This window comes from Theobroma cacao, chromosome 2 (genome assembly GCF_000208745.1).
Source record: "Theobroma cacao cultivar B97-61/B2 chromosome 2, Criollo_cocoa_genome_V2, whole genome shotgun sequence".
NCBI classification, from domain to species: domain Eukaryota; kingdom Viridiplantae; phylum Streptophyta; class Magnoliopsida; order Malvales; family Malvaceae; genus Theobroma; species Theobroma cacao.
In genome coordinates, this window is record NC_030851.1 from 34678793 (window position 1) to 34696058 (window position 17266).

The 17266-nt window shown below is 35.5% G+C and overlaps 2 protein-coding genes and 1 non-coding gene across 6 annotated transcripts; 1 reads left to right on the top strand and 2 right to left on the bottom strand.

Moving 5' to 3' along the window:
* Window positions 3386-5622, top strand: LOC18609719 (AAA-ATPase At3g50940). The gene is made up of 2 exons (XM_007044978.2): window positions 3386-4409; window positions 4856-5622. Exons 1-2 carry the CDS (start codon window positions 3426-3428, stop codon window positions 5354-5356), a joined length of 1485 nt encoding a protein of 494 aa, XP_007045040.2. The 5' UTR covers window positions 3386-3425; the 3' UTR covers window positions 5357-5622.
* Window positions 5716-5788, bottom strand: TRNAK-CUU. Its single transcript has one exon. It is a non-coding gene; the product is annotated as a tRNA-Lys (tRNA).
* LOC18609720 (U-box domain-containing protein 6) lies at window positions 6111-11305 on the bottom strand. 4 transcript variants are annotated; one of them, XM_007044979.2, is made up of 6 exons: window positions 11050-11305; window positions 9765-9828; window positions 9230-9415; window positions 8922-9029; window positions 7405-8585; window positions 6111-7107 (listed from the first exon to the last, which is right to left on the bottom strand). In XM_007044979.2, exons 2-6 carry the CDS (start codon window positions 9813-9815, stop codon window positions 6312-6314), a joined length of 2322 nt encoding a protein of 773 aa, XP_007045041.1. In that variant the 5' UTR covers window positions 9816-9828; window positions 11050-11305; the 3' UTR covers window positions 6111-6311. The 4 variants fall into 4 exon arrangements, with proteins under 4 accessions (XP_007045041.1, XP_017971545.1, XP_017971543.1 ...); XM_018116056.1 differs by having other exon boundaries at window positions 9765-9841; XM_018116054.1 differs by having other exon boundaries at window positions 9765-9862.

The following is a 17266-nucleotide window of genomic DNA, read 5'->3' on the forward strand; positions in this document are numbered from 1 at the left end:
AGTGTCTACCGGGACACCGCGGCGGTTGTCACGGGCTCGAGGGGAGTACCGGGTCGTGACATAACTACTCAACATTGTACATAAACAAGAATCATAATCAAATAAGATTTAGAATTTTAGTCAACCTAAAGCTCAATAAATCTCCACCTTTAACTTGAATTCAAATTTCTTAAGCCTCTTCCACCAGTCGCACTCAATTGCAACTTCTTAACTCCACCTACTTTCCAACACCTTAAGCAACTCTCCAAGTACAAGACTGTCCAAATCATTGGCCTTTAAAATTATCACGACTACACATACCAAATCAAGCATGGTCCAACACTCGATTCCACAAAACGGCCAATGCACCTGTGTAGCCATCAAATCAATGGCACTAATTGACTTCGAAAAGAGACCTCGATGACCCTTCCAATTCACTACTAGCAAGATTTTTCATCCTTTTACCATCATCTACACCATGGGAACCTTTTATCACTTCCTCCGCAAATGAAATCTCACTTTAGTAGCTATCGTCTCTTGTGCACTGTTCCCATCCCTTCGAGGCATCTCATTTTAGACAATACAAATCATTATGCAAATTCCCCCTCATAAAGATCATGCCGCCTTATGTGACTTTTACCACTCCATTACAAGCAAAACATCCATACCCTTTAGAGTCTAACAGGCTTAATGATATTAGATTCTTACGCATCTCTAGGACATAGGCCACACCACCCAAAGAGCGCACAACCTCATCAAACATTTTGATTTTAACCATTTCAAGACCCATGACTTTCATTATTGACTTATTACCCAAAGTCAAATTCCTAACCACCCCTTCTTGAAGTAAATCAAAACAATTTTTTTGATAGCATACGTGAGTGGTAGAAGCATAATCTAAATACAAATCAGAATTTATATTCATATTTTCTGATATTGAAAGGACATCACAATCATCACCTTCAGCAACAAAAGCACACTCACCTTTGTTCTCGTTACTTTAATCTCTTTTTATAGGACAATCCCTTTTAATATGTCTATACCCTTTACATTGAAAGCACTGAATATTGTTGGATGTAAATTTGTCACCCTTAGATCCCATGCCAGTTGACTTCCTCTTACAAACGTCAATTACCAATGCCAAGCCACTTGAATCTCTATCCCCTTCCTTACTTTTCTTTCAGGCTTCACGAGATATTAACGTTGCTTGTGCTTATTTTAACGTTATTGTATCCATCCCATATATCAGAGATTCCACAAATACCTCATAGGAGTTTGAGAGCAAAACTAGGAACTATAGTGCATTTTCCTTTTCATCCACCTTCACATCAACCTTCTTCAACTGATCAATGATCCCGTTGAATTCATTCATATGCTTCATGAGGTCTACATTTTCCTTCATCTTTAAACAATACAACTTTCGCCTAAGCTACAACTTGTTAGAAAGACTTTTCATCAAGTAAATCTTATCCAACTTTGCCCACAACCTTAGAACAAAATCCTCATCAATAACATGGTTAAACACGTTATCTCCAATGCAAAGCCGAATAGTGTTCATACACATTTACTCCAACTTTGCCCATTCAACATCTTCCATGTCATCTAATTGCCCTTCCTCCTTTCCTAGCAAAGAGCGCATTAAACCTTATTGCACAAGGAAACCTTTCATTTTTCTCTGCAATTGCGTGAAACTAGTCTTCTCATCAACCTTATCAATTGAAAAATTTGTAGAACTAGTAACTTTCGACATCCTTGTTAAATTTTGAATTTATTGAACTCGAAACTTTGATACTAGTTTGTTATGAAAATTACCCAAGAAACAACAAAGATAAAACCCAAAGAAATCAAGCAAATAGAAAAACACAAGAATTTAGGTAGTTCAGTCTCTTACCTAAGTCAACGGAGAAACCGTTCTTTTATTATTGAGAAATTAAAATACAACAAATTGACCTCTATGGTTCTCCAAATCAACCCAAGATCCCTTACACACCCTTTCTCAATAACCGCCTAAGAACACTCACCCAAATCACTCTAACTCCACCTAGAGCAAAAAACAGAGTTATAAGGTGTTCTCTCTCTAGAGCTCTCAAAAGCATTGTTTGCAATTCTAAAACCTAGAGATCTAATTTTATAATATAAAAGTCCAAAGTAGAATGAGATTTGGACTCGATATGGAATAAGAAATTTAAAACCATACAACTACTCAACGTTGTACACAAGTAAAAATTTTAATCAAATAAAATTTAAAATTCTAGTTAACTTAAAACTCAACACAATAAATGTCAGAAGGCAACATTTATATGAAAGGGGAAGAAAATGTAAGCAAAAGAGATTACCCGCAGCCAAGCAAGGGAAATCCTATTGGAGAGTTTCTTGAGCCGGGATGGCTTGTAAAGCCAGGAATCTCACTACGCTGTTCTGCTTAACACACACGATCACCTGAAATAGATGGCAAATACAAGCATGAATGATTGTTTGCTATCAATGTCATCTTTTGCGAGTGTCCATTTTGGCACAATTTCTTCAGTAATCACAACAATTAGCATGCTTACCTTGCTAATGTGAATTCTGTATATATATACTAGTTGGACTTTTAGTTAACGTGTGCGTTTGAGTAAATTAAGCTGAAATTAGTAGACACCATGATCATAATGGAATCACCTGTGATGTATTGAAACTCTTTTTATATATAATAAACTTACTGAGGCCATAACATTCCATTCCAAAGAGAGTGGTGTGAATAGTTCCTAGCATGATTACTTGCATATCTGAAACTTTTACTTGGAACAATTAGCATTTCTCAGATGCCAAGTTAATGTATTAATTTGAACTAAAAATAACAGGGAAGCTGCTAAGGATCATGTCTAGAAACTGAGATGAATTCAATTCCCTTGGACATGGATTAGGCCTAGTCACCTAGACACCGACCAAGACACATCTCAGCCAACTCATACTTTCATTTTCAGGGATATGCTTTGGAAGGTTGTCCCTCCTAATTACAGATCGTCAACTTGAATGTACCAAGAATGAGATATCTTGAAGTCCATGGGCGTAAATTAGTTTGGCTCTTTGGGCTTTGGCCTATAAAGAATGCCATAGCAAGGAAGAGTCGGCTGTAGTCTTGCCAACTCGCAAGAATTGCTTGAGAAGATTGTCTTGGATGGCTGGACATAGATTTCTGCCTGGATTGACTTGGGCTACTAGTTGTTGACAAGCACCTATCAACATAGAATCCCATTCCCAATTCTTCTTCCACTAGCTTCCCTTTGAAGCTCCTTCTTAACTGCTTTTCTGTGAGCTTCCAATAGAAGCTCCTATCAAATTGCTATTCTACCATGACTATATAATAAGCCAATAGCTTAAAATGCCACAATACAAGCAAGCAGAAACAATTAAAAACAAAGTCTTTTACACTGAAAATCATCAATTTCAGCCAAGCCTCAACGATGTTTTCTCTCAAAAGCATCCCTTCAACGGCGTCCGTCCTCTCAACATACACCACCTTCACCGCCTTAGCTATGCTGGTTCGCAGTGTGGTTAGTGAAGTTCAGACCATAAGCAGCCAGCTCATTCCAGAACAACTGCAAACCATATTACTATCGAAATTTGTAGGCTTTTGGGGGACTCCTCCTTCCCAAGTGACTCTTCTCATTGATGAATACGATGGCTACACGATCAATCAGCTCTATGAAGCTTCTGAAATCTACTTGGCTACAAAAATTACTGCATCTGTCGACAAGCTTAAGGTTTCCTTAGCTCCACGAGACAAGACCTTGTCAGTAACGATCGACAAGGATGAAAATATTATTGACATCTTTGAAGATATTCAACTCAAGTGGCGAACGACTTGTATAGAAATGAAGGAGGCATCCCAACAAGGAAAATATGAAAAGAGAGTAATTGAGCTCAGTTTTCATAAGAAGCGCCTGGAAAAGGTAGTAAAATCTTACCTGCCATATGTACTGGAGAGATCAAAGGCCACCAAAGAAGAAAAAAAGGTGGTGAAACTTTATTCACTTGGAAACTATTATGCAGAATACCAGGGAGAATGGGCATCAACCAATCTTGACCATCCAGCCACTTTTGAAACATTGGCAATGGATGCAACACTCAAAAAGGAGTTGGTGGATGACTTGGACAGATTTTTGAGGAGAAAAGATTTCTACAGAAGAGTTGGAAAAGCATGGAAACGTGGGTATCTGTTGTATGGTCCTCCAGGAACAGGTAAGTCAAGCTTGATTGCCGCCATGGCCAACTACTTAAAGTTTAGTATCTATGATTTGGAACTCGCAAGCATCTACAGCAATTCAGATCTTCGAAGACTGCTAGTCTCGACCACAAACCGATCAATACTAGTTATTGAGGACATTGATTGCAGCATTGAGCTAAAGGACAGACAAGCTGGAGATACCAATCAGAGTGAGAGCCAGGTGAGATAACTGGATTCATAACAATTAACAAATGAATATGATACTTCAAATTTCAAACCATTTGCAAAACCCTTTTTCCTTTCCTTTTTTTGTCTTTCTTTTTTCTATTTTCTTTTTTGGAGGCAGCCCAGCCTCTACATATGCCTTTAACACAATAAAACATTAAAGGGACAGGAGTTCGGAGAATCAGTAAGAAAAAAATACGGTTCTCTTCCTCCTATCTGCTAAGTAAAATTCATAACATGAATTTTTTAGGCAACTACAGTTTCCAGGCCTCCCCAAATGCTTGAGTGCCTTTAGTTGTTGCCCTCTTCAAACATCTGAAGAAGAGGGTGAAAATATCTAATGTAATTAGAGGAGGTCTACAGGGAATATAAGTTTTAAGTACATAATTACAAGTACCAATTCTGTACTTTAATAAATTGTCTTTAAATATATTGTGACAGCTAACTCTATCCGGATTGCTCAACTTCATTGATGGCCTATGGTCAAGCTGTGGCGATGAGAGGATAATAGTCTTTACAACCAATCATAAGGACAAGCTAGACCCTGCTTTGCTAAGGCCAGGCCGCATGGACATGCACATCCACATGTCCTATTGCACTCCTAGTGGATTCAGGATCCTTGCTTCAAACTATCTGGGCATCACTAGTCACAAATTGTTCACCCAAATTGATGAACTGATGATGGAAGTGGAGGTAACTCCAGCAGAAGTTGCAGAAGAGCTCATGAAAAGTGAGGATGCTGATATTGCACTTGAAGGACTCATCAAGTTCCTCCAGAACAAGAAGAGCGGATCCTGCAAATTTGATCCTGCAAGGGGAAATGAAGACAGCAAATGTGAGACAAACACTGGGAGCAAGAGAAAGGGAAGAGGCAGAACTACTGGAAATACTAATAAAAAGGTTGTGAAGAGAAAGTATCCGAAAAGGTTGAAATTCGTATAACGAGGAAGAGGCAGTACTGCCTTGGTTTGGCACTAGGACAACCTCAATAGTATACGTGGATGAGCCAGATAGGGATAATAATATATATGTAACACATTATCCAGTCGTACAAAGATTTCCATGGACAGGCATGCCATTGCCGCCCACTGTTTTCTCAATACGTAGTTGACATAAACAAGGGTGTAGCATGAGAGCTTGAAAGCTTTTTCCTATGTAAAATTACAAAAACCAAGTCAATTGCTATTAGAAAAGTGAACTTATTATCATTCTGCATTCAACTTTTTCAAATTACATCATGAAAAGTAACGAACACCACTGCATTAGTAGTGACCCTAACAATGCAAATTCCAAAATGTCAACGCCCACCGTGGGGCTCGAACCCACGACCACAAGGTTAAGAGCCTTGCGCTCTACCGACTGAGCTAGACGGGCTTCTTGTTGATCTGCACTCTTATATTTAAATTATTTATAAAACTCATAACTGTATTTTATTTCATACCCTTCCCTTGCAGACGAAAAATTAAAAAAATTCCACATTTTGGCCCTCTGGGTTAAGTGTCTGGTGTCAAACCTGCATCAACTGACAATTTACAGGACGCTATAGCCTATTGTTGAGACTTGAGCAATTATCTGAAAATTATAATCTTAGATCTCTACCTCAGAATCATTGGTGTTGGTAGTTGGAATCTTATAGATTACAGTCCATATATAAATATTCACGTGGAGGGACTGCCATATCTTTGGAAGATAAATCTAAAACCTCAATTCTGACAATAGCTGGGACATGTATTCCTACACAAAAATGGAGAAGACACAAAAATCCATAGATTACAAAGGGCCTGTACATTTCTGCTTCTCTATGATAACCCAAAAAAAGATAAATACTGTCCATTGGAACAGGACATGAGAAATAGAAAAGAAGATACAAGGGAAATTTACAATAGCTTGCCACGTTTTAACACTGATAAACCGAGTAGCTCTTGCTCTTCCACAGAAAGCTCAAGGCTTTCCCCATTTTTCTTCTTGATACCGATTTACACAGTGGCTTGGATTCTGAAGCTGGGGCTGGACCAGGCATGGGCGCTTGACTGCTTTCTACCCTCTTGTGTAAGTCCGCAGGTAGGTGATCTCGTTGTCGCTGCTCCCGAAATAGCATCAGGAGTTTTTGTGACTTCTCCTTTCCTCTTGTCGTCCCATTTACAGAAATTGACACCAATGCAGGAATCACACCTTCTTGTAGGACCATTTGACTACATTTCTCATTTCCATTACAAAGAAGTAGAAGGCATGAAACAGCTTGCTCTTGCTCAATCAATTCACCAGCATCCAAAACTGAAGCAAGACCACTTATGAGACCAGAGGCTGATACCATCTCATCTTTTCCCGCTTGACTTGAAGCTAAATTTAGCAGAACTGCAATGGATTTCTCTGTCCAAGTATGGTCACCAGAAACCACGAGTGACTGGAGGCCATTGACTATGCCAGCTGAAAGAAGGCTCGGAATATTTGAGTGCACAGTAGAGAGGTTATAAAGAGTGTGAAGGGCATCAAGCTTGCATTGTGGATCAGCTTCACCTCCAAGTAGCTGGACTAAGAATGGGACAGCCTTACTTGAGCCTATGATAGTTTTGGCCTGTTCAAGGCAAGAGAGATTAAGATAGAGAGCAGTTGCTGATTCATGGGCATTGGAGTTGGAAAGCATATCCTCCAGCAATAGAATCACTCCAGCTGCTAACATCAGCTCCTTGTTCCTGATTTTTTTATTAAAAAAAGTGAGAAAGAAAACTAAATAAGATTCAGCTTAATAATTACATATATATAATATCAATCATCCATAAGAAATAACAGTGTTAAAATGAAAGACATAACAATGTTCTTTCCCCCTCCAATTAATTTGATAGGATCCTCTCCCCTACAATGATGCATTTGGTGTATCAGTTAATGAATCAAAGCATAGCAGCATCTTGTCAAAGGCTAAGGGAAAAAGAAAACCAGTATTGCTCACAAAATATCAATGACTGGATTTAATAAAAACATGAGTAGCAAACCTGTTATTGTTGACAGCAAGGTTAAAGAGTGCCATAGCCCCCATTTCCTGAGCCATTGCATTCACTTCACGCACAGCTGACTCTAGAAATCGCATTAATCCCTCAACAAAGCCATTAGCCCCCATAAACATCCTGGCCTCCTCATCATCTTTCAGCAAAAGCCTTACGTGTTCCACAACTTTGCACCTTTTCCTCAAGTTCTCTTCTTCTTTCAAGACAGATAGGAAATCCTGATATCTTTCTAGCACAGTAAACTCAGAAACTTCCACCTGTGGACATGGGGATTCATTTTCAGCTTCATTTCCTTCCACTTCCTCAATGGTACCACTCTCCTCCAAAGGAACCACCTTAACCCACTTTAAGTTGCATGAACCAACACTATCCATTGATCTTGAATTTGCAGTCTCAGACTCAGACAAGGCCAGTCTCCAGTAGTTAAGATCAAGAGACTCTGGGGGACCATCGGGAATAGGGACTCCGTTCTGTTCACACCAACTAGCAATGAGACCCTTAACACAGTAATTGGGAGTCAAAGAGAGATGTGGGAGCTTCTGTTGAGTCTTTGGGCAGGTGTTGTGCCCATCACCAAACCATTTCTCAATACAGATCCTCTCATATGTCTGTCCAGAGGCAATTATGACTGGATCATACATAAGCTGCAATGATATTGGACATCGCAATTCTTCAGGTGGAAGGGGTATCTGCCCAGATCTCCTAATATTTGGCTTGAAATTGAAAGAACTGAGCTTCGATAGCTGCCGCTCAAATGCCTGGCCATTACCACCAGCGCCTCCATCCTCAAGAGAACCCAGAACGGTGGGGGAACAAGGTGTTGAACCCTGAGAATCATTATCATCTGAAACCTCACTTCGAAATAACTTGGAGTATTTTCTCATGAGATGTAAAAGATAAGCAACAATAGATTCCTTCCTCTTGTCTTCCTCTGCACGAGCTCTTTCTATCAGCTTCCTGAGAGCCCTTCTTTCTGTTAGGGCTGCTCTTGAAGAAGTGATACCAATTCTAGTAGCAGCCTGGTGAAAAGACTCGAGCTCATTGTTGTCATTACAGTCATCAAATTTTCTCCCATGCTGAAGCAATGTAATTATTTCATCACCAACTTGCTTTTCTGACAGATCGAGTGAGAAAACAATCCCCTCAAGTTCACTTACAATCTCCAAAATCTGAAGCCAATAATTTACAGTAATCAGGAATACTTTGAGTATACAGACAAAAGCACAAGCTACTACAGAGTTTCACATCAGAAGGATCATACTGCAGATAATTCCAATACAAACATTACACAACATATTTCCTAAAAAAAGAAATTAAAAATGTCTTCTTGATTTGAACCACAAGCATTAGGTCTTTTAAAGATGCATTGGGATAATGTAGACAAAATACCAGCAGCAGAATAGCATGTAATGAAACTGCTTGCAAAAAAAGACCCTTATTTATTTAAATACCCAAAAAATTAATTAATCTCTGCAACCTAAAACCAGGAAGGTGGGAATCATTACCTGACATCCAATGGACTGTGGAACTATATCTTCAACACGTCTAAGACTATCAATAAGAGCACATTTTGCCTTCTCAAATTTTAAGAGAACAGAATCTCCGGTAATAGCCTGCATGAGAAAAACAATACCATTAGTAAACATTCTCTAGGAGAAAAAACATGGTAAAAAACAAATACAATGAAATATCATTTCGTGAATGTATCAAACAAAAGTAAAAAACCACTACTCTAAGAATACACATGTATACATGTACAATTATGCATGCATATATCTCTGACTGATTGTGGAGGCATACAAGAAACTCTTACCAAGTAAAGTTTACTACATGTTGAACAGTGTTGAAGAACATTTTTGGCCTTCTCCAGTGCTATATGCAATGAGCATAAAGCCTGAATACCAGATTTGCTCCTAGGACGTGCTGCTTCCAAGGAAGGGAATATTGACAAGACTTTGCAATAAATTGCTGAAAGTGTCTTGCACATTTCTCCATGTAACTGCATAAGAAAAAATTCAGAAAAAAAGTAAGAAAACTATGAACATTAAGCAAGTTTTGTCTTCTTTGTCCTAAAATCAGGAATGCAACAAAATTCAACGATTACTGCTGTCCAAAAAACAAAAGGCCTTTGATTTTCAGAAGCGGCTAAAAATTAAAACTTAAGAGATGGATTGGTGCCAACAGTAGGATTATGCAAAAAGCACATTCCCAAAATAACAAAATAACTAGCAGGCATATCCCCTTTTTTTTCTAAGTAAAGCAGAATTAAGAAAAAAAAAATCTAGAAAATGCTAGTTGCAATTCTTTGGCTATCAAATTAATATATCCAAATGCTACCAAATTCATACCTTGGCATCACTAGCTGCAAATAGGTTCTCTTCAACCTCAGAAGTGTCCATGATTTAGCATTCACTGCAGGAAACCACTAAATGCAAATCTATATCAACTGAAATGCAAGAGGAAATAGAACAGGGTCAAATAGGTTACAACCTCACCACTAAAAATATTTCAAAAACAACGCAAGAAATGTTCAAATTATGTGGATAACTTTAAAAATCATTCCCTTAACTAACATAACAATCTCAAAAATCCATTTCCTTTCTCTTTGACACAAAAAATCATGACCAATCATATTTCATGAATACCAATAACAAATTTCTCAACTTTTCTTTGGTTGCATTATTTTGAAATCAAGCTTTACCTACTTCAATTTTCCTAAAACATATGCACCTAAACACAGCAAATGACTTATTAGTCTCAGTTCAAAAGTTCCTTGTTTCAATAAACAATTAGAACCATTATTCATAAAAAATTACACTTTTCAAACATTTCCTTTCCGGTACATGAAACATGAAACATGAAACGGATAAGGAAAAGACCTCCACCTAAAAGAAAAACACTAGGCAATATGAGCGTTCTTGAATAAGCTATTGATCTGGACCTCCTTGCAATTTCGAAAAAAAAGGTAAACACCACTTTATTATATAAAAAAATTGCAGAATTTTGAATTTTGATTTAGACATTTCATCAAACAACGGAAACGGAACTCAAAAAGAAGATTTCCAATAGGAAATAAAAACTCATGATTGGTTTTAAGAAAGAACAAACAATTTGATTTAGACGTCTTATCAAACAACTGAAAAATTCAAGATTCTCAACAAAAACAGTTAAATCAAAAGAGTAGTGTTAAAGAAAGAAAAGAAAGAATCTAAGATTGTTTGGAAAATGACCTTGTGAAAGCCCAGAGATCTTAACCGAGACAAGACACGAGAATCACCATCAGCTTTGCCTTTAATCGATAATCCAAAAACAGGCAAAAACCAGAAATCCACAAACATAGTAACATATAAAAGACTAAGCAGGTAAAACTACCAACCTATAAAAGAAAGGCGAATTTCCTACGGAGATTGCGAAAAACAGAAAAAACAGAAACAAACCAAACACGGAATTACAAAAAAAAAAAAAAAAAAAAAAAACCCAACAACAACAACAACAAAATAAAAGAAAAAAAGTCCTGCCTATTTTCCAACTCACGTACCGCTAAAAAAATCCGACGAGAAAAATAACCCCTTTTTTTAAGAAAAATTAAAATAGAATTGAATCTGAGTTAGGGTTCGAAATCAAAAGACATACCGGGAAAAACGGAGGTAGCCAAGGAGGCTTCATACAAATGAGCATTTAGAGAAAAAATGAAGAGCCAAACAGGGAATTAGGATTTCGATGATCCCATCTCCTTGTATACTTAGGTTTTTGGTTTCAAATATTTGTTGTCCGAAGTAGCGAATTTGTCGGAGTAGAGAGATGAGAATGGGAGAGAGAGAGAGAAGAATTGCAGAGAGAGAAAGACGGGGTGTTTGGTTATTGGAAGGGGGGGGTAAATGGAAAGGAATATTTGAAAATAGTTTTTTCTCTTTTAAAAAAATTTTATTTTAAGCGGGATTAAACAAACAACTGTGAGAGTGTAGACTGTGGAGTGAATACTTTGTGAGGAGACGGTTTAATGTTTAATTATAGTTTAATTAATTAATAGATATTAACAAAAAAAAAAGGTTTTTGAAATTTGGGGGGAGGGGTTTGGATTTCTTCGTTTATGTCTCCCTGGTTCGACGGCCGACAATTGCCGACCTCCTCGTTTGTCGGTTAGCAGATCTGTCTTAAATGCTATCAAATGACTCAATTGTCCTTTTTATAATAATCTTTTTTTGTCCTTTTGGTTCTTTGTCCCCATCAAGCGGTAACTTTCTTCACTATTTTGTTGTTACCCCCAATTTGATTGACAATATGGATTAACTTAATTAAGTAATAGGACTGTCATTCTTCTCCATAACCAATAGGAATCAGTAAACCATTGATAACATAAAATTATTATCACTTCGTAATTGAAAAAGAAAGCATTGGATTGTAGTTATAGTCTCTTTCTAATTTTACATTTAATATAAGTGTCAAATGATTTCATATAAATTAGATTTAATTTATTAAAATCTATTACGATTAGGGTTTGCTCAGCTCATTTTGGAAATACAGATTTTGTGAGTAAATTTATTAGATATGAAGCATTATGCTAAATCTTGTTGGTATCAATAGGGTTTCAATGGACTTAAAAAAATCGACAAAATTGACTTCAAGACGAGTTTTTCAATAGACGCTATCTTTAAGACTTATTTCGCTCATACCACTCGATATACAAAAGAGAATAATGCGAATAACCTTATGATACAATGAAACTAATGTCTAACTTCGTATTACACTTTACGAGAATAGACCGCTAGATACACCAGACGGTTTGTAAAGTTGTTTGGTCTTATAGTCTACTTTCTGCAACAAATAGATTATAAAGAATTTGAAAGCTTTCGTAGTTAATGGGAACTTAAATGTTTATGTTAATAGAATACAACACTTTTCTTGCTCTTGATATTTCTGCTCTTGTTTTGTATTTGATTTGATGTGTCAAAATAGTTTACAATAAGTCCTTTATATGGGCTTGTAAATGTTTCTTATTTAAAGATACAATCCTTTCATTAAAGCATCATTTTGTCTCAAAGACATCTTTACATTTATATTTTACCAGACACAACTTTTGGATAAAAATATTGTTTCAATAATTATCTTATGAAAAGACAATCATTCATTCTATTGAGTTGTAATTTGAAACAATAACTTTTCATATTTAACTTTTGAACTTTTGTGTCTTTTCAATTTGTCTCATAACTTTTGGATGTTATTTTTTTAAGAGATATAACTATTCACATGAAAACCTATCTATAAACCAATAACCACACTATATTACTTTATGTGACATAACCTTTGAGTTAAAATAGTTTTTCATCATGTGACGTAATTTTTTTTATTTTGAAAATACACCAACAAATCTTATATGCCACAATACATAAAAGTATCTATCAAAAAACAAAAAGAAAATAGAAAAGTGGGTTTTATGCTCAAATTAGATTTAAAAAGCACAAAAGTTCTAGAAATGAGTATTCCAAAAAGTATAGACTATAGAAGTAAATTAGTTTTATTTTTAAAAAAAAAATCCAACCAGCTTAGTGGCTTATAATGACAATATATGTGTTTTTGTTGTCTATGGAACTTATTCACTAATCTTTGTTGCTTTTAGCCTCTAAAATTATAAGCCAACAAATTTAAACATTAAAAGAAGGCACGAAACAATGTGTTTAAGATAATATAATAATAATTTTAGTATAAACCAATCTAGGTTAAGAGTAAACTTTCATTTTGTATAATTTTTGTTTTCAAAATTTTCTAAATCGTGATCTCTCCAAAGAAGAATATAGAAAACTCATATTCTCCTTTACATTTTTAGATTTTAATAAATTTATTATATTAATTAAATACATTAATATACTTAAACATCTAACCCAATAAAATTCGTGTTAATGAAATGAATAGGTGGAAGTAATTGTTCTCTCTTTTTTTTTTCTGTTTTGCCTTAAAACCACCGATCAATGTTTCTAACCATGTACCAAAGATCGAATAGAAACAACTTCTTCGTATCCTTGAAAAAGAAAATCTTGAAATCAATCAACACTAAACGAAGCATTACGATGGCCGGAAAAAGGAAGAACAAGAGAATTGCTAGGGCATTTTGGAGAAAAAAGGAAATAACTTTGATTTCATTGGCGGCAGAAATGTCTCCATGCAGGAGTACGGAGGCGAGAGTCTCTTATTCTGCTCTGATTATAATAATATGGGCCCCGCCCACCCATCCACGTGGGTATATTTTGAGCTACCCATTTTAACTTGACAGCAAATTATTTACCAACCGCATAAGATCCGAGATTCACGGAATTTCCTGTTAGTTTCCATTTTTTCATAGTTGCCCGATCAACGGTGGAAAAAAACCCGCATCTAATCAAACAAAACCACGTCCAATCAGACGCGCAATCCAAGCCACTTGCTGTCCAAACCGCCCCACCTCCCTTTAACTGATAGGAGCGTGCGTTTCATTCTCTATTCTAGGCGGGGTGGGGGGGTTTCACTGTTGCAGGGTGCAATTCCTTTCATTTACCGTTGTCGCTCGTTATGTGAAAGTAGTACTTCCTACGGCACTTAAATGAAGAGTACACGTGTCGATTGGTTGGTGGATATTCCGTTTGCATTAGTGTCAGCGTAAGATGGTGAGATTCTTGGCAGAATACAGTTTCATTGCCCTATATAGAAGAGGGATCACATGAGTCCAAAGATTTGAATTTGTGGGGTTTCCATCCCCCACCAAACTTTTTCCTAATTCTTGTTTGTTTGAAAAAAAAAATTGGAACATTAGTCCATCTTCATGTTTTCGTTTTTAAAGGGAAAGTCGAGAGATATTTCTATCTAATCAATGGCATCATTTAATTAAAATAAAAATAATAAGATAATTATTGACAGATTGAAGATTTTTGCATGTGTTTGAATTCGAATCTCTAGAATTATTACTTTTGCTAATGCATTTTTCATTTTGGAGGAAAATTAGTCAAGACATGTGGATCCAAGGAAGTCCCAAGAACCTAAGCTAATAAACACAATTTGGTGCATGTCACGTGGAGCATATATCGGTGTGATAATTGGCCTCTCCATCTTGTCCTTGAAGCCAAGCATCTCATTAAATAACACTTGGGAAGCCTTGGGCTTGCTTTGCTTTTCATCTTTACCTCCCATACAAGAAATACTAGTACTATTTACATGTGGAGAATAGGAGCATGCATGACTCTTATTTTTGTTTGCTTTCACTTCACTGCAAAAACTTCAACAAACCAATACTTATTATATATCAAGCTCTCTGAACGCAAGCTAGTTCAAAAGTGATGCATGTTCTTTAACTTACTCACCAGAGGTAAGTTATTCTATGGAGACCCAAAATGCTATGTTTGTTAATTTCTTTTACGGTTTTTAATTGTAGTTTACACGGGGAGAGTAAACTTAATCCATATATAATGAAATAAATAAATAACTAAAATGTAACACCAACCCTAACATAACTATTTTATATAAAAGTAATATCATATATTTTAATTTTTTAAAAAATTATAAACTTTAAATTTTAATTATCTAAAAATTATACTAGCTATTTGCTTTTGTATCCGAAAGAACCTTTTTCTTTCTTCTATTAAAAGCAAACGGTAAGCAGTGAAGGAAACCACCAAATGCAGCCTTAGTAAATCTATGTATATCTTGATAGTATCTTAATAAAATGTTTTATGTCAAACTTTAGAAAGTATGTCGAACAAATTGGTATTTAATTAATTATTACATATCATAATTTTATCAATCAATTAAAAAGAATATATAACTTTTTTGCTTTAATTTCGCATAATGAGTTTTGAAATTGATTTCATAGTACATGCATGGAGTACAGTAGAGTTAAAGAAATCATAATTTAATCATTGAATTATATCAAAAAAGAATAATAGTTTTTCCCTTTTTCAATTAAGAAAACCATTTCTAATAGATAAATAAATCTAATGTAGTTTTGTCTGTGTATTATACTTCTTTAACCAATATATGAATAAGCATAACCTATAATATGACCTCGACCAATGTATATCTTACTTACAAGGTGGCTCCGATTACCACTTTACATCTTAACCCAATCCAAACATTTCATTAGTGGCTTCATGAATTGCAGACAGGCAGCAGTGATCTCTTCTGGATTTTCCTTAAGAGGATACTCGGATAAATCCAATGATTGAGATATTTATGAGTAAAATGCAAGTGATCAGCTAGGACTGCCATATGCTTTTGTGCATATGGTCTTCGAATATGAAATTCTTTGAAATGCTCATATCCCTTCCCATCAACACCTACACAAAATCACTAAACATTATAAAATATGGGTTTGATTATTTAGTTGGTTGCTAATTAAAAATATTTTTAATTATATATTTTTGTTTACGCATTTCTTTTCCTCTACATCAATATACCATGTGCTTTGATTGATCATTCATTGTAACAAAACTTTCGTATGTATTCTTATTTTCAAAATGTATGCACACAAAAAATTTCAATCCTAAATACATGTGAACTTGATTGTCAGATTCAATAAATCCTATGGTAAATTTGTTTATTCTTTTCTATATACTTTGTTGTAGATTATTTATACTAAAGACAGACAATGGAAACCTAGTTAGGTATAAAGTTCTCTATGTCCTTTAATTAATTGGGAGAAGTTTGGTTTGGGACACATGAGTGAAACCATTGAGGACGTGAAAAGCAATGGAAGTATTGTATCCCGATGACGCAATTTGCAAAGCAAATGGAGCATAAAATCATCCCCCATCATCGTGAATGCTGTTCACTTTTTTCGTTTGTTTTTCTTGACGTGGGGCACTAAATAATGTTTGTCAAAACTTTGAGACCTCCACTTCCTCATCAGCATCTAGTATGTGTCAAACGGCAAAACAAAACACTATCCACTTTTTAAATCTAAGTCCTCCCTCGACTCTTTCTCTTTCCCCTTGCCTTTTCTTTAATTGGGGTTCCTTATATATTCTAGGAAATTCATTTTAATAATCATTGGTGGCAACTCTCTCTTGATACTTTTACTATATATTAGTATTTACTAAAAACCTAATTCCAAGAAAAGTCAAATAGTTCAATATATATTTAACTTCCAATTGGTGGTCATATGGATTGAACTCCTAGCTATAAAGGTTCTTAGCCAAAGATAATAAGACAATAAACGAAATAGTAAATATCAATGAATGTTATTCTCTTAAACACAACAAATTATTCAATGATAAATGCATGTATTATTCTACTCAAAAATAAAGATACAATGATAAAGAAATCATTACATAAAAAATAATAAAAGAATAAGTAGCTCCATATTATATATAACTAACAAGTAGGAATTAAAGGAGATATTGGAATTGCATAATTAATTATATCAAACAAAACCATGAAAAAAAAAAAAAGCTTCTAAAGCATCAAAATATGAGGACAAATTAGTAATTCCCGAAAATGAGGCTCGGTACAAGGGCAGTTGTGTGGTTCAAAGGATCCAGCAGACAAAAAAAAAAGTGGGGTCAAAGCCCGTATATCTTGACCGAAAGCTGAAAGCATGGTCTGAGTGGAAGGAAGCACGAGAAACAAACGTGTCACGTCTTTTGGGTCAAAAGTCAGATTTAATTGATTATCTTCTATAGAGAAATATAGACATCTTAACATGCGGCTCCATAATTCCATATTTACCAACCCCATAATATAAGGAGAGATGTGATGTGATCTCTCAGCTTTTGACCCATAATTTTTAATCCCATTATTGTCATCAACTATAAGTGCTTCTTTACATGTTAACATCAACATATTTGCAGGAAAATTAAGCATCAACAGCTCTTCGTAGTAATACCTA

Coding starts and splice junctions, on each gene's coding strand:
- LOC18609719 (XM_007044978.2), top strand. CDS start 3,426: ATGTTTTCTCTCAAAAGCATCCCTTCAACGGCGTCCGTCCTCTCAACA. Junction 4,410..4,855: donor CCAATCAGAGTGAGAGCCAG/GTGAGATAACTG, acceptor ATATTGTGACAG/CTAACTCTATCCGGATTGCT.
- LOC18609720 (XM_007044979.2), bottom strand. CDS start 9,815: ATGGACACTTCTGAGGTTGAAGAGAACCTATTTGCAGCTAGTGATGCC. Junction 8,586..8,921: donor CACAGTCCATTGGATGTCAG/GTAATGATTCCC, acceptor TATTGGCTTCAG/ATTTTGGAGATTGTAAGTGA. Junction 7,108..7,404: donor CTTGCTGTCAACAATAACAG/GTTTGCTACTCA, acceptor TAAAAAAATCAG/GAACAAGGAGCTGATGTTAG.